At 37.6% G+C, this 22,899-nt stretch overlaps 3 protein-coding genes across 8 annotated transcripts in view; 2 read left to right on the plus strand and 1 right to left on the minus strand.

Annotated features, from left to right (window-relative positions):
• The window catches only part of wrd (well-rounded), a 197,715-nt gene extending 189,239 nt beyond the window's left edge, over window positions 1–8,476 (minus strand). For 2 of the 6 annotated variants that reach the window (XM_067784969.1, XM_067784959.1), the window contains exon 1: window positions 8,279–8,476. Coding sequence is in view for 1 of the 6 variants with exons in the window: in XM_067784979.1 (XP_067641080.1) it covers window positions 7,697–7,753 (57 nt within the window). In the remaining 5 variants the exon portion in view is untranslated. Of the gene's footprint in view, window positions 1–7,696 lie in introns of all 6 variants that reach the window. The other 4 variants (XM_067784948.1, XM_067784939.1, XM_067784929.1 and 1 more) reach the window with 4 other exon arrangements.
• Window positions 8,477–12,238: 3,762 nt separating this feature from the next.
• On the plus strand, window positions 12,239–12,967 carry LOC137238805 (ubiquitin-like protein 4A). Its single transcript, XM_067764093.1, has 3 exons — window positions 12,239–12,375; window positions 12,436–12,633; window positions 12,695–12,967. Exons 1-3 carry the CDS (start codon window positions 12,328–12,330, stop codon window positions 12,839–12,841), a joined length of 393 nt encoding a protein of 130 aa, XP_067620194.1. The 5' UTR covers window positions 12,239–12,327; the 3' UTR covers window positions 12,842–12,967.
• Window positions 12,968–16,280: 3,313 nt separating this feature from the next.
• Prx5 (Peroxiredoxin 5) lies at window positions 16,281–17,377 on the plus strand. Its single transcript, XM_067765258.1, has 3 exons — window positions 16,281–16,437; window positions 16,687–16,821; window positions 16,883–17,377. The coding sequence occupies exons 1-3, from the start codon at window positions 16,342–16,344 to the stop codon at window positions 17,210–17,212; spliced, it is 561 nt and encodes a 186-aa protein (XP_067621359.1). The 5' UTR covers window positions 16,281–16,341; the 3' UTR covers window positions 17,213–17,377.
• The last annotated feature ends 5,522 nt before the right edge of the window (window positions 17,378–22,899 follow it).

Genomic DNA, 22,899 nt, shown 5'->3' on the forward strand with positions numbered 1-22,899 from the left:
CATTTTCGAGATATTCGCAAAAAGGTGTGGGTCTGCTAGGTTAACGTCAAGCGAGCAGACCCACAACTTAAATTTCAATTTATTTTAAATAAAAAACATATCAAAATTAGGAGCTATTTAGGTGCTTTTTAGGGCCACAAAAGATAATTTATGTTTTCATTTCATTTTCGAGATATTCGCAAAAAGGTGTGGGTCTGCTAGGTTAACGTCAAGCGAGCAGACCCACAACTTAAATTTCAATTTATTTTAAATAAAAAATATATCAAAATTAGGAGCTATTTAGGTGCTTTTTAGGGCCACAAAAGATAATTTATGTTTTCATTTCATTTTCGAGATATTCGCAAAAAGGTGTGGGTCTGCTAGGTTAACGTCAAGCTAGCAGACCCAAACTTTAAATTTCATTTTTTTTAAATAAAAAGTATATCAAAATTAGGAGCTATTTAGGTGCTTTTTAGGGCCACAAAAGATAATTTAGGTTTTCATTTCGTTTTCGAGATATTCGCAAAAAGGTGTGGGTCTGCTAGCTTGACGTTAACTTAGCAGACCCACAATTTAAATTTCATTTTTTTAAATAAAAAGTATATCAAAATTAGGAGCTATTTAGGTGCTTTTTAGGGCCACAAAAGATAATTTAGGTTTTCATTTCGTTTTCGAGATATTCGCAAAAAGGTGTGGGTCTGCTAAGTTAACGTCAAGCTAGCAGACCCACAATTTAAATTTCATTTTTTTTAAATAAAAAGTATATCAAAATTAGGAGCTATTTAGGTGCTTTTTAGGGCCACAAAAGATAATTTAGGTTTTCATTTAGTTTTCGAGATATTCGCAAAAAAGTGTGGGTCTGCTAGGTTACCGTCAAGCTAGCAGACCCACAACTTAAATTTCATTTTATTTTAAATAAAAAACATATCAAAATTAGGAGCTATTTAGGTGCTTTTTAGGGCCACAAAAGATAATTTAGGATTTCATTTCGTTTTCGAGATATTCGCAAAACGATGTGGGTCTGCTAGGTTAACGTCAAGCTAGCAGACCCACAACTTAAATTTCATTTTATTTTAAATAAAAAATTTATCAAAATTAGGAGCTATTTATGTGCTTTTTAGGGCCACAAAGATAATTTAGGTTTTCATTTCGTTTTCGAGATATTCGCAAAAAGGTGTGGGTCTGCTAGGTTAACGTCAAGCTAGCAGACCCAAAATTTAAATTTCATTTTTTTTAAATAAAAAGTATATCAAAATGAGGAGCTATTTAGGTGCTTTTTAGGGCCACAAAAGATAATTTAGATTTTCATTTCGTTTTCGAGATATTCGCAAAAAGGTGTGGGTCTACTAGGTTAACGTCAAGCTAGCAGACCCAAAATTTAAATTTCATTTTTTTTAATAAAAAGTATATCAAAATTAGGAGCTATTTAGGTGCTTTTTAGGGCCACAAAAGTTAATTTAGGTTTTCATTTCGTTTTCGAGATATTCGCAAAAAGGTGTGGGTCTGCTAAGTTAACGTCAAGCTAGCAGACCCACAATTTAAATTTCAGTTTTTTTAAATAAAAAGTATATCAAAATTAGGAGCTATTTAGGTGCTTTTTAGGGCCACAAAAGATAATTTAGGTTTTCATTTCGTTTTCGAGATATTCGCAAAAAAGTGTGGGTCTGCTAGGTTAATGTCAAGCTAGCAGACCCACAACTTAAATTTCATTTTATTTTAAATAAAAGATATATCAAAATTAGGAGCTATTTAGGTGCTTTTTAGGGCCACAAAAGATAATTTAGGTTTTCATTTCGTTTTCGAGATATTCGCAAAAAGGTGTGGGTCCGCTAGGTTAACGTCAAGCTAGCAGACCCACAATTTAAATTTCATTTTTTTTTAAATAAAAAGTATATCAAAATTAGGAGCTATTTAGGTGTCTTTTAGGGCCAAAAAAGATAATTTAGGTTTTCATTTCGTTTTCGAGATATTTGCAAAAAGGTGTGGGTCTGCTAGGTTAACGTCAAGCTAGCAGACCCCCAATTTAAATTTCATTTTTTTTAAATAAAAAGTATATCAAATTAGGAGCTATTTAGGTGCTTTTTGGGGCCACAAAAGATAATTTAGGTTTTCATTTCGTTTTCGAGATATTCGCAAAAAGGTGTGGGTCTGCTAAGTTAACGTCAAGCTAGCAGACCCACAATTTAAATTTCGTTTTTTTTTTAAGTAAAAAGTATATCAAAATTAGGAGCTATTTAGGTGCTTTTTCGGCCACAAAAGATAATTTAGGTTTTCATTTAGTTTTCGAGATATTCGCAAAAAAGTGTGGGTCTGCTAGGTTAACGTCAAGCTAGCAGACCCCCAATTTAAATTTCATTTTTTTTAAATAAAAAGTATATCAAATTAGGAGCTATTTAGGTGCTTTTTAGGGCCACAAAAGATAATTTAGGTTTTCATTTCGTTTTCGAGATATTCGCAAAAAGGTGTGGGTCTGCTAGGTTAACGTCAAGCTAGCAGACCCACAACCTAAATTTCATTTTATTTTAAATAAAAAATATATCAAAATTAGGAGCTATTTAGGGCCGCAAAAGATAATTTAGGTTTTCATTTAGTTTTTTTACTTAAAAAAAAAATGAAATTTAAATTGTGCTTGACGTTAACCTAGCAGACCCACACCTTTTTGCGAATATCTCGAAAACGAAATGAAAACCTAAATTATCTTTTGTGGCCCTAAAAAGCACCTAGATAGCTCCTAATTTTGATATATTTTTTATTTAAAATAAAATGAAATTTAAGTTGTGGGTCTGCTAGCTTGACGTTAACCTAGCAGACCCACACTTTTTTGCGAATATCTCGAAAACCAAATGAGCACCTAAATTATCGTTTGTGGCCCTAAATAGCACCTAAAATGCACTTAATTCTCAAACAACTTAAACTTATTTTTGAGCACTTGGGTCTGCCAGCTTTACGCGCGTGCTAATCACGGTGAGTATAGCGACCATTCTTTACCGATCGTAATATAGCGGCTCCGTGTTCCGAGGAAACCAAGCCTTTATATTTTATTTGGAAGCGGTAATGGTGCATTCGTGGAATATGTACCCTTTGGGAATATGGTAGTACGCATATATTTAGTTCTTTTTGTACGAGTCGAGTTTTTGACGTTTAAGGGCCAACTAATGGTGACTTATCCATAACCAGATAAAACAGCTGATCGAAACAAGCTTATGGAAATCAATGTAATCGATTAATGGTGCCATACCACAACGATAAAGCCATAACCATACCATAGCCAAGCAATTTTGGTTTTTCGCCATATCCATAACCTAAAAATATTTGAGTTGGAGAATTTATTAACTTTTTGTAGATTTTATTTATTGTTTTGGATACGTTTTGACTAAGATACTTATTTTTTGTTTTATTTGTTTGTAATTTTTTGCGTTTTCTTCATTTTTATGAAATTTTCACGATTTTTAGGTTAAGGCACCAATAACTGATGCCAATTTGATATGGATAAGTAAAAATATGGTTATGACTATGGCGTTAAGTTTAAGGAAGTTAATTTGGCCCTTTAATCATCAATTGACCTACAAATTGATTCATACAAAACTTCAGAAAAGAAAAAATGTTTAGTGCTGGATCTTGATTCGATTTATAATCGATTCAATAGATCTTTTTAAGACCTAATATACATATAACGAGATTATCTTCATTTTCGTACGAGATTATCTTCATTTTCGTACTTAACTCAATCAGACCAATTCTAAATATTCTCGCGGAATTTTGTTCTCGCGAATTTTTTTATTCCCGCGGAAAAATTCCTCCAATTCTGTTCTCCTAGGGAGAACAATAATTGGGGAATAGGAATTTCGAATTTTCGAAGTCAGCTGTTTTGTCAATTGAAATTTCGTTGCACATTTCTTATTTTGTTTAAAAAATTGAATAGTTTAATTATTGTTGCAAATTTGTTGGAAATTAAGAAATAAAATATAAACATTGCACAGTATTTATTGCATTTCATGTGGTATTCACTGAAATGAGTAATGAATTGGTGCCACAGCAACATCAACAGCGGAACATAAGAAGAAGACGGCCGCACACAAATCTGCCGGAGATGCCTGCTTTCATTCAGCAAAGCAATTTTCTGGCGGCCAAGTTGAGTTGAATTCGTCCTTCATCATATGCCAAAATCTATTTAAGCCTTATTAAAAAAATCCTTGCGCAATTTCTGGATGGCTGCATCAAATTTGTATACCCAGAGCTCTACCATTGCTTATGATATACTTTTCAACTTAAAATAAAGAATATTGTGGTTGTAGTTGTTGTTGTATTAGAAGTGAGAATATTGTGGTAGAATATAAATACATCTTTTAGCACAAATTTGTACAAATAAGTGTTCTTTCTTAAAATAACCAATTTCCTTTAACTATTTTGATGCATTCCCTTTAATTTAACAAGTGAAAAAACTCCTATGAAATGGCAAAGAAATCTCCCTCTCCCTCACATTCATAATACCTACTTTTCTCCCATAACCGGTTTCCGCTTTTTCGAACATTGTTCAGAATAGGAGGAAAGGGAGAAGTGAAAAAACTCACAAGGAATTTTTATTTAGAATACGAGGAATGGGAGAAGGGAGAAAACTCGCACGGAATTTTCGTTTAGAATTGGGCTGAATAATTATATAACTAGATTTCCCATATAAATTTTTCCCGTAGGTAATCGGTAATTATGAAGAAATTTTAGAGACGCTGATTTATTTTCATAGAAAAAGTTCTACCTCTAAAGTTTAATCTCTAATTGGAAGCACAAAATAAAAGATAAATACAAAAATGTGTTCAGAGATGAATTTAGTTTCCATGGATGTAATATGTTTAAACGCGTAGATGGTCTATTAACGATTTATTGTAGATCAAGCGTCAATTATATGGCTGGATCATCTCATCAGCTGACTTAATTTTTTCATTGCATTGGCGTGGGGATTTTCAAAAGGAGATGGCATACTTAAAATGTAACCAAATCATTGACAATTATTTACTGCCGTGGTGGTCAATTTTTTATTGATAAGTAGTTTCACATCGCTTTAATCTATTATATTAGTGAATGCATCTAATTTAGTGCATTATTTTTCACAACACACAGGACTTGCGATGTTTTACGTTTTCACTTCATTCCATTCGCTTAACTACAACATTCAGATTTTAACAGTCTGAACAAAGATAAGTTGTTGCTGTAGAGATGAGCCAACCATATAGTTGAACTATGTTGTAGATTAAGGCATATGTAAACGTGGTCTAAGGAATAAAGAATCGATTTTTTAGGATCGTTAAATTTTTTTTAGGTTCAAAGTTTTAATCATCTATATCAGGTACAGTTTAATATTTATTGATAAAAACGGCTTTTTTCATGATAATGATCTCCTTCGATAAAGCTAAAGAGACTAGCTAAGTCGGGTTAGAATGGTGAAATAAGTCTGTTATTTGCTCCAAAACGCTAATGATCAAAAGAGCCTAAATCGAAATTCTAAATTATCAAAAATAAATTGACTGGAAAGCGATATATCTATTCATTACAGTTACATACAGTTCATGATTTCGACCCATATATCAGGACAGCGATGATGATAAATATATTTATAGAGTTATTGAGAAGAGTTATTCTCCGTTTTATTTTTAAACTAACATTGCCGAAAAGGCACAATTCACTCAATAAATTTCTGCGCATAAAATTGGAATATCTTAAAACAAATTTTATTTGATTCTTGGTACCCGAGACCTGTTTCTCCGCTATAAATAAATTTTAAGCGCACAGAAAGTATGATATTACAGTGTCGAATACACTAATAATCCCACTGCGATGGGAGGACTAAAGGCTCCATTACTGATACTTAGCATAGACTTGACTTGACTTGAGAACTGTCACTTACAGTTCTGTTAAATGAACATTGCATGTTGCTGATTACTCAAAACTTAGCAACACTTAACTTGACTTAAGAGTCTGTTGAATTTTGATTTTCTATGTAAGTTCTAAGTGACGTTTATATTTTGAGATGCCATTTTTTTGTTTCCATTTCATTTTGACATTTTGTCATACAAATTGACATTTATTGATTATGATGCCAGATTGTATGCGCTAAGTGGAGTATAATCGTGGCTAAGTTGCCAAGTTTACGCCAAGTCAAGTCAAGTCTATGCTAAATATCAGTAATGGAGCCTTAAAGGAAGAGCCATGTTGGGATTCAAGGGGTTGTGAAGCGCAATATATAGCTTCTCCAACCCAATTGTCAACCTCACCTTCGAGCGGCGAATCCCGTTTCACTAACAGACGAGGCTCTGGCGAGCCCAAGCTCCTCATTGAACTTGGGGGTGGGGAGGGAGGGATGGCCTGAAGGTTTAATGTGGCCATATAAATCGTTCCCGAGATGGTCGGGCCAGCACCTTGATGGTGCTGTGTTACCGGAGCGTATCGGATCTGTATCCGACAAGGACCATCACATCGATAACACTCCCCAAAGCCTTCGGGGAGTAACCTAATCGCTACAACAACAACAACAACAGCCATGTTGTACCCTTGTCAATTAGCCCCAGTTATCGAAACGAGAGTAATTATTTTCAACAGCTGTCGACTGCTTATTCGAGTCCAAAAATGCAGAAAGGGGTTCTGCGCATGGATCCAACCTCTGTTTTCGGAGGGTGTTCGGTCTTTCCTTAAGCTGGAGTCATTGGTGCCGTATGTCGTATCGCTGTATCCGTATCCCTAACGTAATCAGCTGTTTATCGTTACGACGGTAAACCAAAACCCAATTGGTTGGCTACGATACGGTTACGACCTTAGCGGCACCAATAATCGATTGCATTGATTCTCATAAGATTGGTCGAATCAGCTGTTATAAGGTTACCGATAAAGCACCAATGTCTCCAGCTTTAATATCTGTTTGAGCGACACGAAATTTTTTTCTTCGCTTTCGGATTATTAATCATTGTTTACTATATAGTTTGGCAGCTTAAGTAGAGGTTATGTTGCGAATAGAGTGGAAGGCAGTGGACTAGGCAGTCGAATGTCATATAATGAAGGAATGGTGTTCGGAGTTTTTTCAAAGTTAAAAAAAAAATGTTAAAAGCTTTAATATAAATAAAACTATTGTTTTAATAACAACAAAAACGCCATATATATTCTGTATGCATAAATTTGTAAGGATTATCCCACTTTAAAATTTGAATTAAATAATCTAAAGTTTTGTTTTGAAACTGAGTCGAGAACTGTGCGTGTGAATGTGCGAATTTTCACCGATCAGCTGTTAGTTGCGCTACTTGGTAAAATTTACAATGTTATTAATACTGAGGTCAACACACGTCGTTTGACACTTGATATTTTTGAACGCGTATTTGAAAAGGTCAACTCTGTTGTAAATTGTTATCGAAACGAAAAAGAAACGCTAAAAAATGTTTAAACAATAGAAATGAGAATTGAATCGAATCTAGCCAACTCGTTTATATTTTATTTCTTATTGGCTCAATTTTAATTAGTGAAATGGCAACCATGCGTGGAAATCATTCGCCGATATTGAAAAAGCCGAAGGAGAATGCTCAAAAAGCCGAGGAATGTAAAGAACAACAAAATAGAGTAAAAAGGGAAATGCAAGCAAGTGCAAGAAAGTGTACGTTTCCGAAAAATAAAATAAATAAATGTATAAAACCTTTTCAAGCAATTCATTGATATAAAATAAATAAATAATTATACGCACCAGCAGTTGCAAGAGTTTGTTAAATTTTTTCTTGCCGCCATCTAAATTTGTCAACATCAATTTTGATTTTTCAAGGTCAAATGAACAAAACACGAATGCAATTTAATGTCTCCAAATTTATTTAGTTTGTAAACTCAAACTGATAATCGAATATTAGTGAGATTAGGGTAGTTCCAATTAATTTTTGCTATTTCCTCGTTTTGTTGCTAAAGTTAACACTGCTTTTATTATTGCCGCTGCTGTTGTTGTTGGTATTGTTGCTGCTGCTGCTGCTGTGGTCGGGCACATTTGCCGAACGAACGTAATCGTTTGGCACTTTGCTATTGTGTTATTTTTACACTTAAACTACTTTAGTTTGCAAAATTTTTAATTTTCATATTAATTTTATCATATATTGCTTCTATGACGTAGGTTTTTAAACTCACACAAGTTAAAATTAGCACATTACGGGGCTTACTTCAGCTCAGCACTTTTTTTTTAACTTTTTTACCATAGGAATTCCACTTGAAAGTAAAACCGAATGAACGCGAAACGGAAGCAGGGAATTGGCAAGTGGAAGAAATTCGTAATACACTAAAATACCTTTTAAAAACTCTATTTAATGTGTGCACTTAGCATGTTTCGCTTTTCGCCTTTTTCTTTAAGCACAGCTCACTGTGTAATTTTACAAAATTTACGTTTAAAATAAATAGAATAATTAAGGAAATTTCACTTGCAAAATATTTAAAAATTACACACGCACGCTACGTTGTAATCAAAATCAGAGAAACCCAAATGACCATTGTTTACTATATAGTTTGGCAGCTTAAGTAGAGGTTATGTTGCGAATAGAGTGGAAGGCAGTGGACTAGGCAGTCGAATGTCATATAATGAAGGAATGGTGTTCGGAGTTTTTTCAAAGTTAAAAAAAAAAAATGATAAAAGCTTTAATATAAATAAAACTATTGTTTTAATAACAACAAAAACGCCATATATATTCTGTATGCATAAATTTGTAAGGATTATCCCACTTTAAAATTTGAATTAAATAATCTAAAGTTTTGTTTTGAAACTGAGTCGAGAACTGTGTGTGTGAATGTGCGAATTTTCACCGATCAGCTGTTAGTTGCGCTACTTGGTAAAATTTACAATGCAAATGACTGACTGGATGTGGAAGAAGACGAAAACGAAGCAGAGCCGATGATGATGATGGCTACAACAAGAAAAAGGGAAAGCCTCAAAAACGCAGTGCTGCCACACGGCGAGAAACTGACTTACAGAGCTATGCTATTTACATAGGATAACAGAGCGTAATATAACAGAGCGTAATATAACAGAGCTCTTGTACTTACATAGGTTTGACTGACGTTCTGCTTTGAAATCGCATTCTTTTTATTTGACAGCTGTTCAGGTGTATAAAAACAACACGTAGGTACGCTATTATTATTTTTGTAGAATTTTATTTGCAATTCTTTGCTAAAATTTCGCAAAAATGCGTATAGAAACGTGTTGTTTTTGCTCCAGCAAAGTCTACCCTGGACATGGGATACAATTTGTGCGCAATGACTGCAAGGTAAGTAATTTCGGTAATTTTTTACAAGGCGGTGCACCAACTAATTTTTATCAAAAATTATTAAAGGTGGTATCAAAAGACGCGTCTCGACCTCCGTTTTTAGAATCCGAAAGCGAAATTTAAAAGTTTTATGTCTGTCAAAAGATATAAGCAAAAAATCGTTAAAATTTTCTTGTGGTTGTTGTTTCTTGCCATATTTGTTGTACACACACGCACTAATGCAGAAAAGTGTTCTGCGCGCATTTAGTTTTGATCCCAAACCGGTGTTGGACCCGCCCAGGGTAATTTTTTATAAGCGCGGCCGAAGGCCGCCAACGCAGAAAGGTGTTCTATGCAAAAAAAACTATGGATCGGACCCTCTCGGGGTAATTTTACGGTTTTTTGTGAATAACTTTCGACAGAAATACAATTTTTGATTTACGCTTTCGGATACTGCAATAATATTTATGTGGGCACAATCAAAGCAAAATTAAAAACTCGACTGTCACAACACAAATCTGATTTTCAACAATGTAATTCTACTAACAACCATAAAACAGCTCTCATGGCCCACTGTGCAAGTAGTTGTCAAAAGGACCAATTAATGGTGACTTATCCATAACCAGATAAAACATCTGATCGAACCAATCTTATGGAAATCAATATAATCGATTAGTGGTCCCATACCATAACGTTAGAGCAATAACCATAACATAGCCAACCAATTGGTTGGCCATATCCATAACCTAAAAATATTTGAGTTGATGAATTTAATGAGTTTTTGTAGATTTTATTCATTGTTTTGGATAAGTTATGACTAAGAGATTTTTTTTGTGGAATATGTTTGTAATTTTTTGCGGTTTCTTCATTTTTATGAAATGTTCACGATTTTTAGGTTAAGGCACCATTAATCGATCACATTGGAAATGGTTATTGATATGGGTATGGTTACAACTATGGCGTTAGGGTTAAGAAGTTTAATTGGCCTTACAGTCCGAACTTCGATGACGCTTCAATTATTGAGAAAGAAGAGAAATGGAAGAAGAGATACACATTAGGGTATGCCAGTGGTGTAGCCAGAAAATTACCTTAGAGGCTTAAACAAAATTTTTTTGTCACTTAAATAAAAAAAAATTTTGTCTTTAGCTTTAACATTAAAGTACGTGTATTTAGAATATGATATGAAATAGGTTAAATACTCAAGCGCATGCGTCGGCTTTTCTTTGCCATTACATCTAAAACTTCATCAACGGTAACAATTTGATCACGGTGGATGCTTAGTGATGCACAGCCATTCAATCGATTTTCACTCATCGTGTTTCTCAAATAGTTTTTAATCAGCCTATGAGTTGAAAAAGATCTCTCGTTCGTTGCCGTTGTTACTGGAAGCGTACACAAGATTTTCAACAACATGTACATTAGGAAAAGCCACAGAATCGCATTCCTGTAATATTAATCATAGACAAATTGATAAAAAAAAACCGAAAAACCTCCTTCAGGAATAAGTAGAATTCATGCGTTTTGAGCCTATGCATGAGATGTAATGTATACGTATATAAAATTCAAAAGAAAGAAACTGATCGAATAGAAAAAAATTTAATTTAAAAAAGTCATATCTACACGGAGAAAACACTTTTTTCATTTATCAAATAATTTGAATTTTACATTTTTGAAATGTGTTTTTGATATGAAAAAAATGTAGATATTACATTATAATAATGTGTTTTCCACATGGAAAATAATGTCAAATTTGCATTATATTTCAAAATAGGAAATGTGTGCTTCGAAAAAATGCTGTAAATTTAACATTATTTAAATGTGGAGAATAAAATCAAAGTACGAGAATTAGTATCGTTTAGTTCGGCAAATAAACAGAACCGTAAGAAATGTTTATATGTATGTTTATATGTAGCTTGTCGCCGTGACGTAAGGGCAGAAGAATCACGCAAATATTCAGACGCACATGGAGTTTTCATATTTGCCTTTTCATTCCGATGAATGTAATCGCGGTTGAGGCAAACGAGCAAACGCCTGAATTGATTATATTCACGTATGCAATAAGTTGGTTGATTTTAAATCAATGTCGATTATGTTCGCTTAAGAAAGTAGGATCATTGAACACGATGATGTTGCTGAATGTAATCGAACTTTGAACGTTGTTGTGTTCGATTTTTGCTATTCTCTGATATGTATGTAGATGGTCGTTAGGCAAATTTAAAAGGAAACTTCTTTATGAAATTATAATACAAGTTAACATGCACATTTGTATATTTAATAAATTGCAGAATTATAATGAAACAGAATATGATTAAAATATAAGTGTTCACTTCGTACATATATATGCTTGCATATTAAAAATATAATATCACCAACAAAGTAAATACGTAGCAGAATTATAAAGAAATTTATTAACATAGACATAAAAACATCAAATATTTGAATTGTAACGACCTAAAAAATCAAATGATCCTGAGGCAAGTGGGTTTAAACCCCAAATCGGCCCCGTCGCTACGCCCCTGGGGTACGCTTACACAGCCACTTATAAACCGAATAATTGCAATCAGCTGATGAAATCGCCCTGGCTGGTGTTGAAATTTCAACCGATTGCCGGCAGCTTTTTTTCTTACATTTTAGTTTTTCGCAAAAATACGCTTGCGTTTATGCTTTAATGTGCTTATCCCATATTTCCCGCGTACAACAACATTACAAGAACGACATGAAAATTACCAGCTTTAACGTCAAATATCTCTGGCCAACTATAAAATTTTTAATTTCAGCTTTCGGATTAGTGGTCCTGGGTCCAAAACGCTTTTGACACTCCTCCTAATATCTTTTGGCGAGTTTTAGCAGTTATGAGCTAAAATAAAGAATAACCTTTCCTTAACCTATACTAATCACGGAATATTTTTACATTTACATATAATTCGTTTTACTTTGCTGCCTTAGCCCACAGTACCTTATAAAAAATTTGATTAATCACATTTTTCCACTTGGGCACATGGGTAAAAAAATGGTTATGGTAACCCATGGGTTTTCGCACATTCTTCTTTTACACTATTCTCAAGTTTTATTTTAAAGCTAGCTGATAAACTAAGTAAATATGCAATTAACAATAAAAGTTTTAAAAGGACAAGATTTCAATTTAGATGTGAGCTTAGTTCTAGAAAGCAAACTACCCACCAAAGCTGTACTAACGGTTCACTTTTAGGTAGATGCTACAACTACAATTCTGGAAATGAAAAAGGATATTGAGAGTAAGCTACAAATTCCTATAGCAGATCAGAAATTGTTGCTCCTTGGACGTACTTTAAGTGATGAGAAAACAATCGAAGCATATCCAAACATACGCGAGGGAACCAAGTTGAACTTGGTGGTTATGCGGCCACGAATCGAAGGTTTGCGAGAGGTAGTAGATATGAAAATAGTTGGATATCAGAGATTAAATTAATCTTCGTTATTATCTTTAGGTAATTCAACGTTATTTCCGTAAATACTATAATGACCAGCAAACAGAAAAATTGGTGGCAGCATTCATGTCTGATTTTGAGTTGAATTTGAAACAAATGAGCTTGGACGACATTGACAGATTAGCGGAAAACTTGATTAATGCTTAAAGTATTGGAGCATGGATGATTATCTGAAAAGGTGACTGAGGGCAGAATTGTAATATTGATATAATTCATATATTTCATAAATTTTCTATGTGGAATTAAATAAATATTTATATTTGTATTCACATATGCGGCGTATACTCTTTTGCTTGCTCCTTCACCCATACTATAAGCACGACCGATCACAAATAATCATCAATATCCTCTAACGGGAGTCCAGGGAAACTTGCAGTTTCAACAGTGTTCCAAAGTCTGAGTGATGTTACAGACGTTGGTTTCACATTGCAGTTAAAGAGATGGTTTGTTGTTGTTTTTGTAGCAAATTGTCATCAATGTCCTCTAACGGGAGTCCAAGGAAACTTTCTCATAGGGGTGGACCATAATGAGAGGGTTGTTAGATCGTTGGTGTTTGTGGGGGCACATTGCAAGCAGGACATACATTATAAATGTGGGGGTTGAATCTGGATAGTTTAAGCTGTCACAGTATTCAGATAGAAGTTGAGCCAGGGAGGGTGCGTTCCTCTTCTGTCAGTTCTGGCTTTTTTTCCTTAAGAACTGGGTTCGCCGGACAATTCCTGGCATAGAGGTCCGGCGTATTTTCGTGGATATCACTGAGGACCTCTATGTTTTTTTTTACTTGTTGTTGTTGTAGCGATAAGGTTGCTCCCCGAAGGCTTTGGGGAGTGTTATCGACGTGACGGTCCTTTGCCGGATACAGATCCGGTACGCTGCGGTACTAGCCTGACCATCTCGGAACGATTTATGTGGCCATGTGGCCACATTAAACCTTCAGGCCTTTCTTTTTACTCCTCTTTTTTTTACCTCTGCAATCAGATGTCTGTTGGGATGCCCAGGTTTAACAGAAACAGTTTGTTCAGCATTTCATTTCTGTGCCTAATGGGGGAGTATTCTCATCTCATTGTTTATGTGGTGTTCTGGGAACATAAGAAGCCAGCCCGTAGCGGTTCTGAGAGCGGTGTTTTGACAGGCCTGTATATTCTTCCAGTGAGTCACCTTTAAGCTTGGCCACCATATCGGGGACGAGTAGCATGTAATTGGCCGGCCAATTCCTTTGTAAGTGGTAATGAGCGTTGACGTCAAATGTCTTTCGTTGAATGCATAAAGAAGCTCTGGTAGAAACAATAAACACGCCGACGAATATTATACAAAAACCCATAAAAAAATCTGTGAGTTTTTACATATGACCTATGGAAAATAATTTCTAATATTTAGTTAGAAAATTACCACATTTGTGTTAATTTAGGATAAAACTACAAATACCGTAAAAATTAATGATAATCGTATACAAATGGGGGCGAATATTTGTACATTTCACCCCAGCGGGTTAGGGGGCTTAGATTATACCTGCGGAAGGTATGCCTCTCGTAAAAGGCGACTAAAATACCAAATTGATTCAAAGTATTGTGTAGCACAACCCTTTCAAGAGATGGCCAGCGCAATATATAGCTTCTCCAACCCTATTGTCAACCTCACCTACCCGTGGCAAATCCTTTTTCTTTAACAGCCGAGGCTCTGGCGACCCCAAGTTCCTTATGGATCTAGGGGGTGGGAGGGCGGTATGGCCAGGTTTCATGTGGTCATACCAAATCGTTCCCGAGATGGCCGGGCTAGTACCTTAATGGTGTTCGTTACCGGAACGTACGGGATCTGCATCCGGCAAAGGACCATCAACATCGATAACACTCCCCAAGGTCTTCGGGGAGTTTCCTTATCGCTACAACAAAAACACCATTTGTACATTTGCAAAAATATCGGGGAAAGGTGTCAAAATACGCATTTTGTTGCCAGTATCAATAATCCAGAGGTGAAAATAAAAAAGTTTGTTTCTACCAAAAGATATTAACAAAAAACATAAAGCGATTACGAGCTGCTTCGAAAGCGGGGATCCATATATTTTTTGAGCAGAACACAGGTTAGAGGATCAAAATTATATCTGTGCAGAACACCTTCCTGTATGAAAATAACAACAATGACATGAACATTTTCACTTTTTTGCAATAACAAGCAAAATTTTTAAACTCCGTTTTCGGATTATAAATACCATGGTAAAACGCTTCTTTTTACACCTATCCCGTCGTTTTTGGATATGTATTGGCAGCCGACCGCTGCTATAAAGCCGAATCGATCAGATGTTATTGTTGTTGCATTAACGATAAAGACACAACCGTAGGCCCCCAGCGGGTTAGGGGATCAGAAGAAAGTACCATACTCAAGGGGCTGTGTAGCGCAACCCTTCAGGTTGTCAGCGCAATATATAGCTTCTTCAAACCCAATTGTCAACCTCACCTATCCGCGGCGAATCCTGTTTCACTAACAGACGAGGCTCTGGCGACCCCAAGTTCCTCATGGAATTTGGGGGTAGGGAGGGAGGGAATGGCCTGAAGGTTTAATGTGGCCACATAAATCGTTCCCGAGATGGTCGGGCTAGCACCTTAATGGTGCCATGGTACCGGAGCGTACCGGATTTGTATCCGGCAAAGGACCATCACATCGATGACACTCCCCAAAGCCTTCGGGGAGCAACCTTATCGCTACAACAACAACAACAACAACACAACCGAAGGTTTTGGGGAGGGATCGATTTTGATGGTCCTTTTCCGGATACAAATCCGGAACGTTCCGGTAACAAAGCACCAGAAAGGTGCTAGCCCGACCATCTTGGGAGCGATTAATATGACCACATTAAACCTTCTAGACCGTACAGCCCCCCCCCCCACACTAGCTTAAGTTCCAGGAGGAACTTGGGGTCGCCAGAGCCTCACCTGCTAAACATGTGTATGATACATTTATATTTTTAACAGGATTCCCCTCGCGTATGTGAGGTTGACAATTGGGTTGCGAAAGCTTTGAAGCTCTAAAGCCTTGTATTGCGCTTATCATACCCTTGAATCCCAAATCGATAATATCTTGATTGACAATAGACTAACAACCAGTTCCCTGAATGAACGTACTCTACAAGGCAAAGCATCGAATCGGACTATTAACCAAGATACAAACGCTTCTCTATGCATGAAAGTACACACAGCAACACAGGGCATATATGCCGTCGGAACACTGCTCACTAGACTCGAATAAAGTAGATCACACGCAGGTATGAATATAGTGCAACCAAGTTTAGGTCATGCGAAATATCAAAGAGGAAGGGAAAACCTGAGCTGAGTTGGGAGGGATAGGTGTATGCAAACTTCATCCGCCCTGGTGTTCCCAATTGGGTTTAGCTATCGCGATGCAGGAACAACTGGCGTGACTTTCTGAGCGCGAATTAATGATGTAATAAGATATTAATAATCAACGACGGAATGTCTGTTTTAGCAAGTTTTTAAAATATTGAAGAAAAAACTTGGGAAATCTCTAATTTTTTAAAAATTTGTCTGCGCCACTGTACTTCTCTCTCACTTTTTTATTCCATCCCACACGCAAAATCCAGCAACGAAAACAAACACACAGAGGAGCCGGAAACTGGCAAAACATAAATACTTAAAATGCAGTCGCGAATCTGTTCCGCTATCATTCCACAAATTTCAAAGAATTTCTTGCGGTCAATCTCCAAATCATCCACATCAATGGCTCCAATCAAGGTTAGTTGAAGATATAAAAGTCGATTAACTTGCAAAAAGATTAAATAAATCAAAACGAAAACCACAGAATGTTATGTAACTGAGAAATAATACTGATATGTGGAGGTATTTTATAAATTATGTTGAGAGAAAAGGAATTCGAAAAAAAGTGTGGTTAAAAATGGGGAGCACAATTTGGCGTGGTGGCCAAGGTCATGAACAATATATCGAACCATTTTGTTTAATCTATTGTTTGCATTGCATTTTTAGGTTGGTGACAAGCTTCCTGCTGTTGATCTCTTCGAAGATTCGCCAGCAAACAAAATAAATACTTCCGATTTGACTTCAAATAAGAAAGTGATAATTTTTGCAGTCCCTGGTGCTTTTACACCCGGCTGTTCCAAGGTGAGTGTATGCCACAGACATTTGTATTTGATTTTATTTTTTGATGTTTATCTTTTTATAGACTCATTTGCCGGGTTTTGTATCGAATGCCGATTCATTAAAAGCCGATCAAGGCGTTAATGAGATTGTTTGTGTGTCGGTAAACGATCCATTCGTGATGTCTGCATGGGGTAAGGAACACAATACTGCCGGAAAAGTACGCATGTTAGCAGATCCTGCTGGTGCATTTGTAAAGTCATTAGATTTAACAATTGATTTACCACCATTGGGTGGGTTACGTTCGAAACGTTTTTCGATGGTCGTGGAAAATGGAGAAGTAAAGGAATTGAACGTCGAACCTGATGGTACAGGCTTGAGCTGTTCGTTGGCAAATAATATTGGCAAAAAGTAAAGAATAAATTAAGTGATGCAAGTAGTATGTACCTACTATACTATGTACATTCTTGTTTAAGAGATTATTAATATATATGTATGTACATAGAAAGTAGAAAAAAATTAATTTGTGAGATTCCATAAAAGACTCAAAATAAATTAATTGGAATTTTAAATTCAAAAATGAGTTGTGCGACCATCAACCGCTTGTCAACAACAAGTACGTTCTATTGGATTATTGTCGTAAAAGATGCGCCTGAAACGTACAGACCTCTAGGTTGGTGGGGTAAAGACATCGGTCCCGTGCCAGTCGGAACGATCGGGATTCATCCTGCTAAGAACTGCCCACTTACTTAACACTCCTATACAACGTCGGAGAGTAATTTTGCGGTTCTAGCAAATATTTCGCTGAATTAAATCCAAACGTCCGGCAATCAACTAGTCGCAATGTCAATTTATGTGTGATAAGTGCTGTTATTGAAACCCTATAATCGCTGAAAATTACGCTAAAATACTGTTCTTGTAAATCCAAAAGGAAACAACATATAAATCACTAAATCGAATCCTTTTCACTAAGTGAAAGACCTTAGCTGAAAATCAGACATTCCCAGTGTCAATTCTTGTCTTATGACTCCTTTTATTGTAGTCTAATCACCACTGACAACCACATGGCACCACCACCACGCTAAACGCCATCAACACAGATAAATTGTAATGCAAATATGGTCTTTATTAGACTACTTGAAAATAACACTTATACTTCGCAACTGATAGCTTGCTTAAATCAAACTGATTGGTCGTGCCTCAACTGTTGCTGCTTTTATACTGTTTGGTTTCCTCGTTCCATATTTCTAGGCTTTTCTTTTTCTAGAATTTACTAGTTAGTTACCAGCTATAAAATTATCAGCTATAACTACGTTTATAGCTTCTCATATGCGCGTGAATATGTGAGTGATACTTGCACAAATTCATGGTTCAACTATATACAGCTTGGCTCATCTGTAAAGCAACGAAATATGTCTGTTTAGAGTTGGGTCATTTCGTTCTGAACTTGTTCAATTGACCGGGTCTCTCAACTGAACAAGTGAACTAGATCTTCGATTTCTGTTCTTTTTGTTCTTTTAGTTCATTTGTTCTTTTAGTTCGTTTTATCTAATGTTATTCTTTCTCTCTTCTCGTTCGCGAACATTGTAAATTCATACATACATACGCAGAAATTCACAGTGAGCACGAATGTCGATGATGACACTTACACTAAAGATATGTGTGGTCATCTTTGTGTGACACTGCTACAAAAATATATGTATGGACTATTTATGAAAAACATGTTTTATAAGAAACTAATCATTACATTTATTAAACTTGAATATATACATATATTACCTTATTTATTCATTACTCATTTAAATATACCTACACAAAGCATTGCTGCATACACACCCCCATCTATACTTGTTGGCTTTTTTCGCGGGTGCGAGCAGCATTGATCAAATTTGCTTGAAAAAAAAAGAACAGATGAACAAAAAGAACAACTTGTTCGTTCATCAGAAAAAGAACGAAAGATTCGAATCTCTGAAATGAACGAAAAAGCACAACTCTATGTCTGTTCAAATTGTCAAAATCTGTGTATTGGTGTTGGTGCGAATGGTATGGAATGGAAACATAAAACTTAGCAGTTTTTGTATGTGTAAGTAAAATGTTGCCAATGTGTGGTTTCATTTTGAGTTTGCCATCTCCTTTTGACAATCCCGTTGACCATGCAATGACATAAATAAAATCAGCTGATGAGTTGAGCCAACCTGTACATAATTGAACCATGCACAAATTATTGCCTCATCTCAGATATATGCATATGTTTGTGCGTTGCTCTCCGCTGCTTGTATGGACATATGTATAGACATAATGATTTATTTATTGATGTGCATACAAGTCACTACTTATTATTGGCTTAGAGATTATAGTATCCCTTAGTATTGCTAATATTCATCACACTGCCCTCCACCTAAGTCTGCTCGTCCCGATCAGACAAATCTCTCAATCTAAACGCTGCCAGCCTTTCCAAATTAACCACTTTCATTTTGTGGTTTGCCAATGTTGTTGTTGTTGTAGCAATGCTCGCCCCACCTAATAGCCGCGACCGATCACAAATTGTCATCAATATCCTCTAACGGGAGTCCAAGGAAACTTGCCGTTTCAACAGTGGTGGACCATAAGGAAAGGGGTGTTAGAGGCGTTGGTTCCACATTACAATTAAAGAGATGGTTGGTGTCATGTGGGGACACATTGCAAGCGGGGCATACATTTTGTATGTCGGGGTTGATTCTGGATAGGTAAGAGTTTAACCTGTTACAGTATCCAGAACGAAGTTGAGCAAGAGTGACACGCGTTTCCCTGGGGAGTATGCGTTCCTCTTCCGCGAGTTCTAGATATTTTTCTTCAAGTACTGGATACACCGGGCAATTCCCGACATAAAGGTCCGACGCCTGTCTATGGAGTTCACCAAGGACCTGCTTGTGTTTTTTCGCTTCATACGGCTGGGTTCTCAGGTGCCGTATTTCCTCAAAATGCTTACGGAGATGACTCCTTAGGCCCCTAGGCGGTGCTGGTTCGTCAATCAGATGTCTGTTGGGATGCCCAGGTTTCTGGGTATTCAACAGAAACTGTTTGGTCAGCATCTCATTTCTCTCCCTGATGGGGAGTATTCTCGCCTCATTATGCAGATGGTGTTCTGGGGACATAAGAAGACAGCCCGTGGCGATTCTGAGAGCAGTATTTTGGCAGGCCTGTAGTTTCTTCCAGTGGGTAGTTTTTAGGCTTGGCGACCATATGGGTGACGCGTAGCACGTAATCGGCTGGCTAATTGCTTTGTATGTGGTCATGAGCGTTTCTTTATCTTTTCCCCAGGTACTGCCAGCAGGGGATTTGAGGATTTTATTACGGCTCTGAATTCTCGGAACAATTGCGGTTGCGTGCGCACCAAAATGTAGATCCTGATCAAACGTCACATCCAAGATTTTGGGGTGTAGGACAGTCGGTAGCGTAGTGCCATCGACGTGGATGTTCAATATGGTCGACATTTGGGGCGTCCATGTTGTAAATAACGTCGCGGAAGATTTAGTCGGTGACAATGCCAGGTTTCGCGAGGCGAAAAAACTGGAGAGATCAGGGAGATAGCCGTTTATTTTATTGCATAGCTAATCGATCTCTGGGCCTGGGCCTGTGGCCATTATTGTGCAGTCATCGGCGTAGGAAACGATTGTGACTCCTTCCGGTAGTGAAGGTAGCTTAGATATGTAGAAATTAAACAAAAGTGGGGATAGGACACCACCCTGTGGCACCCCTTGTTTAATTCTCCTTGGTTTTGATGTTTCGTTTCTGAATTGCACCGATGCCTGCCGACCACCCAGATAATTTGCGGTCCACCTTTTAAGACATGGGGGAAGGGTAGACCCTTCCAGGTCTTGCAGTAATGAGCCATGGTTGACCGTATCAAAGGCTTTTGATAGGTCTAGCGCTACGAGTACTGTTCTAGGCGGGGGGGGGGGGGGGGGGGGGGGTTATTGATTCAAAACGCAATTTATCTGGGTGCTAATGACATTTAGCGCGGAGGTAGTGCTATAGAGTTTTCTGAAGCCATGCTGATGAGAGGCTAGCTGCAAATGTGCTTGGAAATAAGGGAGCAAAATGGCTTCAAGCGTCTTTGCCACTGGCGATAGGAGAGATATCGGACGATATGACTCACCTACGTTAGCTGGTTTCCCAGGCTTTAGTAGCGGGACCACCTTGGCCATTTTCCATTTCTCGGGTATGGCAAAGGTGGAGAGAGACAGGTTGAAGACATGCGCTAAATATTTGAAACCCTCTTTCCCTAGGTTTTTAAGCATCGGCATGGCTATGCCGTCTGGGCCCACTGCTTTGGATGGTTTAGCTCGACCAATGGCGTCCTCAACCTCTCTAGCGGTGATAGTGATTGGTGACGCGCTGAATTTGTGTTTATGTGCGTGTCTATTGGCTCTCCGTCTATCTTTGTCGACCGTAGGATGCATTATATATTGTCGGCAGAAAGCGCTCGCGCATTTTTCCGCATCCGACAGCACCTTATCGCCAAAGGCGATGGAAACTTTGTCTTTGTGCTTAGTCGGATTCGATAGGGACTTTACGGTGGACCAAAGTTTACCTACACCGGTAGAGAGGTTACAACCTCTTAGGCGCTCTTCCCATTTCGCCCGCTTGTGTTCGTCCACAAGCAATCTGATGCGTTGGTTTATATCCCTTATTTGGGGGTCGCCTGGATCAAGCTGTCTTATAAGGTCGCGTTCCCTCGCTAAGCTCGCGGCCTCCGCCGGGAAGTGGGGCCGGATTTCGGGAATTCTCCCGGCGGGAATGAAATGTGCCGAGGCGGATTCAATGACCTTACGGAAGGCACGCTCCCCTTGGCGGGCATCAGTCGGGATAGGGAGGGCAGCAAAGCTGCTGTCTGTTGCAGATTTATATTCTTCCCACTTTCCTTTTTTGAAGTTTATGAAAGTGCTTTTTTCGGTGACGATGAAGTCGGCGGTACGCTCGAACGAAATAAGTATGGGCAGGTGGTCGGATGCCAATGTTACCATCGGCTGCCAGTTGACGCAGTTTACGAGTTCTGCGCTCACGATTGAGATATCTGGCGAGCTATGACAGCTTCCTACCATACGTGTGGGGGCGTCTCCGTTTATTGTGCAGAACGTCGTTTCTTCTATTTGATCCGCCAACATCTCACCCCTACTGTCCGCCCGCAAGTTTGAATGCCATAGGTCGTGATGGGCATTGAAATCGCCTAAGATAATGCGATTGTTGCCAGTGAGTAAGGCCTCGATTTTAGGGCGGTATCCACTGGGGCAACAGGTGACAGGAGGGATGTATATGTTGATGATTTCTAGATTTGCAGATTTTGCAGCAAGGAGCCACAAAAGATTTATAAAAGTTACGTGTACGTCGGGTTTTGGGATCAAGCCCAGAACAACCTGTCCGTTGCAACCATCCCTTGCACGAGACACACTGAACAGAGTATGACCGTCCTAAAAAGATTCTTTTCTGGCAAATGCAGCAAAACCATTTCTCAGGACCGGGGTCAGGAGACGGACCCGGATTGGGTTCGATACCTTCCCGGAGTAAGAGAATATGTAGCAGTCCTGCTGCAAGGAGCTGCTGGGAGGATGGCAATTTGTGGGAGGGACGAAACAAATTAAATGGGGTCACACTGAAATGACAGTCCTTGGTCGGGAAAAATCCCGAGTCGCTCCGGTACATAGAACCGACTGCCTTGGTTTGCCAATGGTTGTATGCGGTACACTACATCGTTGATCTGTTTTACAACTTTGTATGGGCCTTCCCAATTACACTGCAATTTCGGGGACAAACCTTTTTTTCGTTGTGGGTTGTATAACAGCACCAAATCTCCTTCCTGAAACCCTTCCGAATTAATTGCTTTATCGTATCTGGCTTTCATCTTGTGACTCATAATCTTTGCTCGTTTCCTTATCAGATCGTGTATCTCTCTCAGCTCTTCTTTTTTTTTTTCTCGGACGTTGTGGCAGCGCACTGCCCTCAAGTGGCCCGATGAAACCAGGCTAATCCTGTTTTGTTTTTTTTTTTTAATTCATACATACTTTGTTTTTTTTTTTTTTTTTTTGTTTGTTTTGTTTGTTTTTTTTGTGTCCTAATTCTTAT

Source organism: Eurosta solidaginis, chromosome 1, assembly GCF_040869045.1.
Source record: "Eurosta solidaginis isolate ZX-2024a chromosome 1, ASM4086904v1, whole genome shotgun sequence".
Classification (NCBI taxonomy): domain Eukaryota; kingdom Metazoa; phylum Arthropoda; class Insecta; order Diptera; family Tephritidae; genus Eurosta; species Eurosta solidaginis.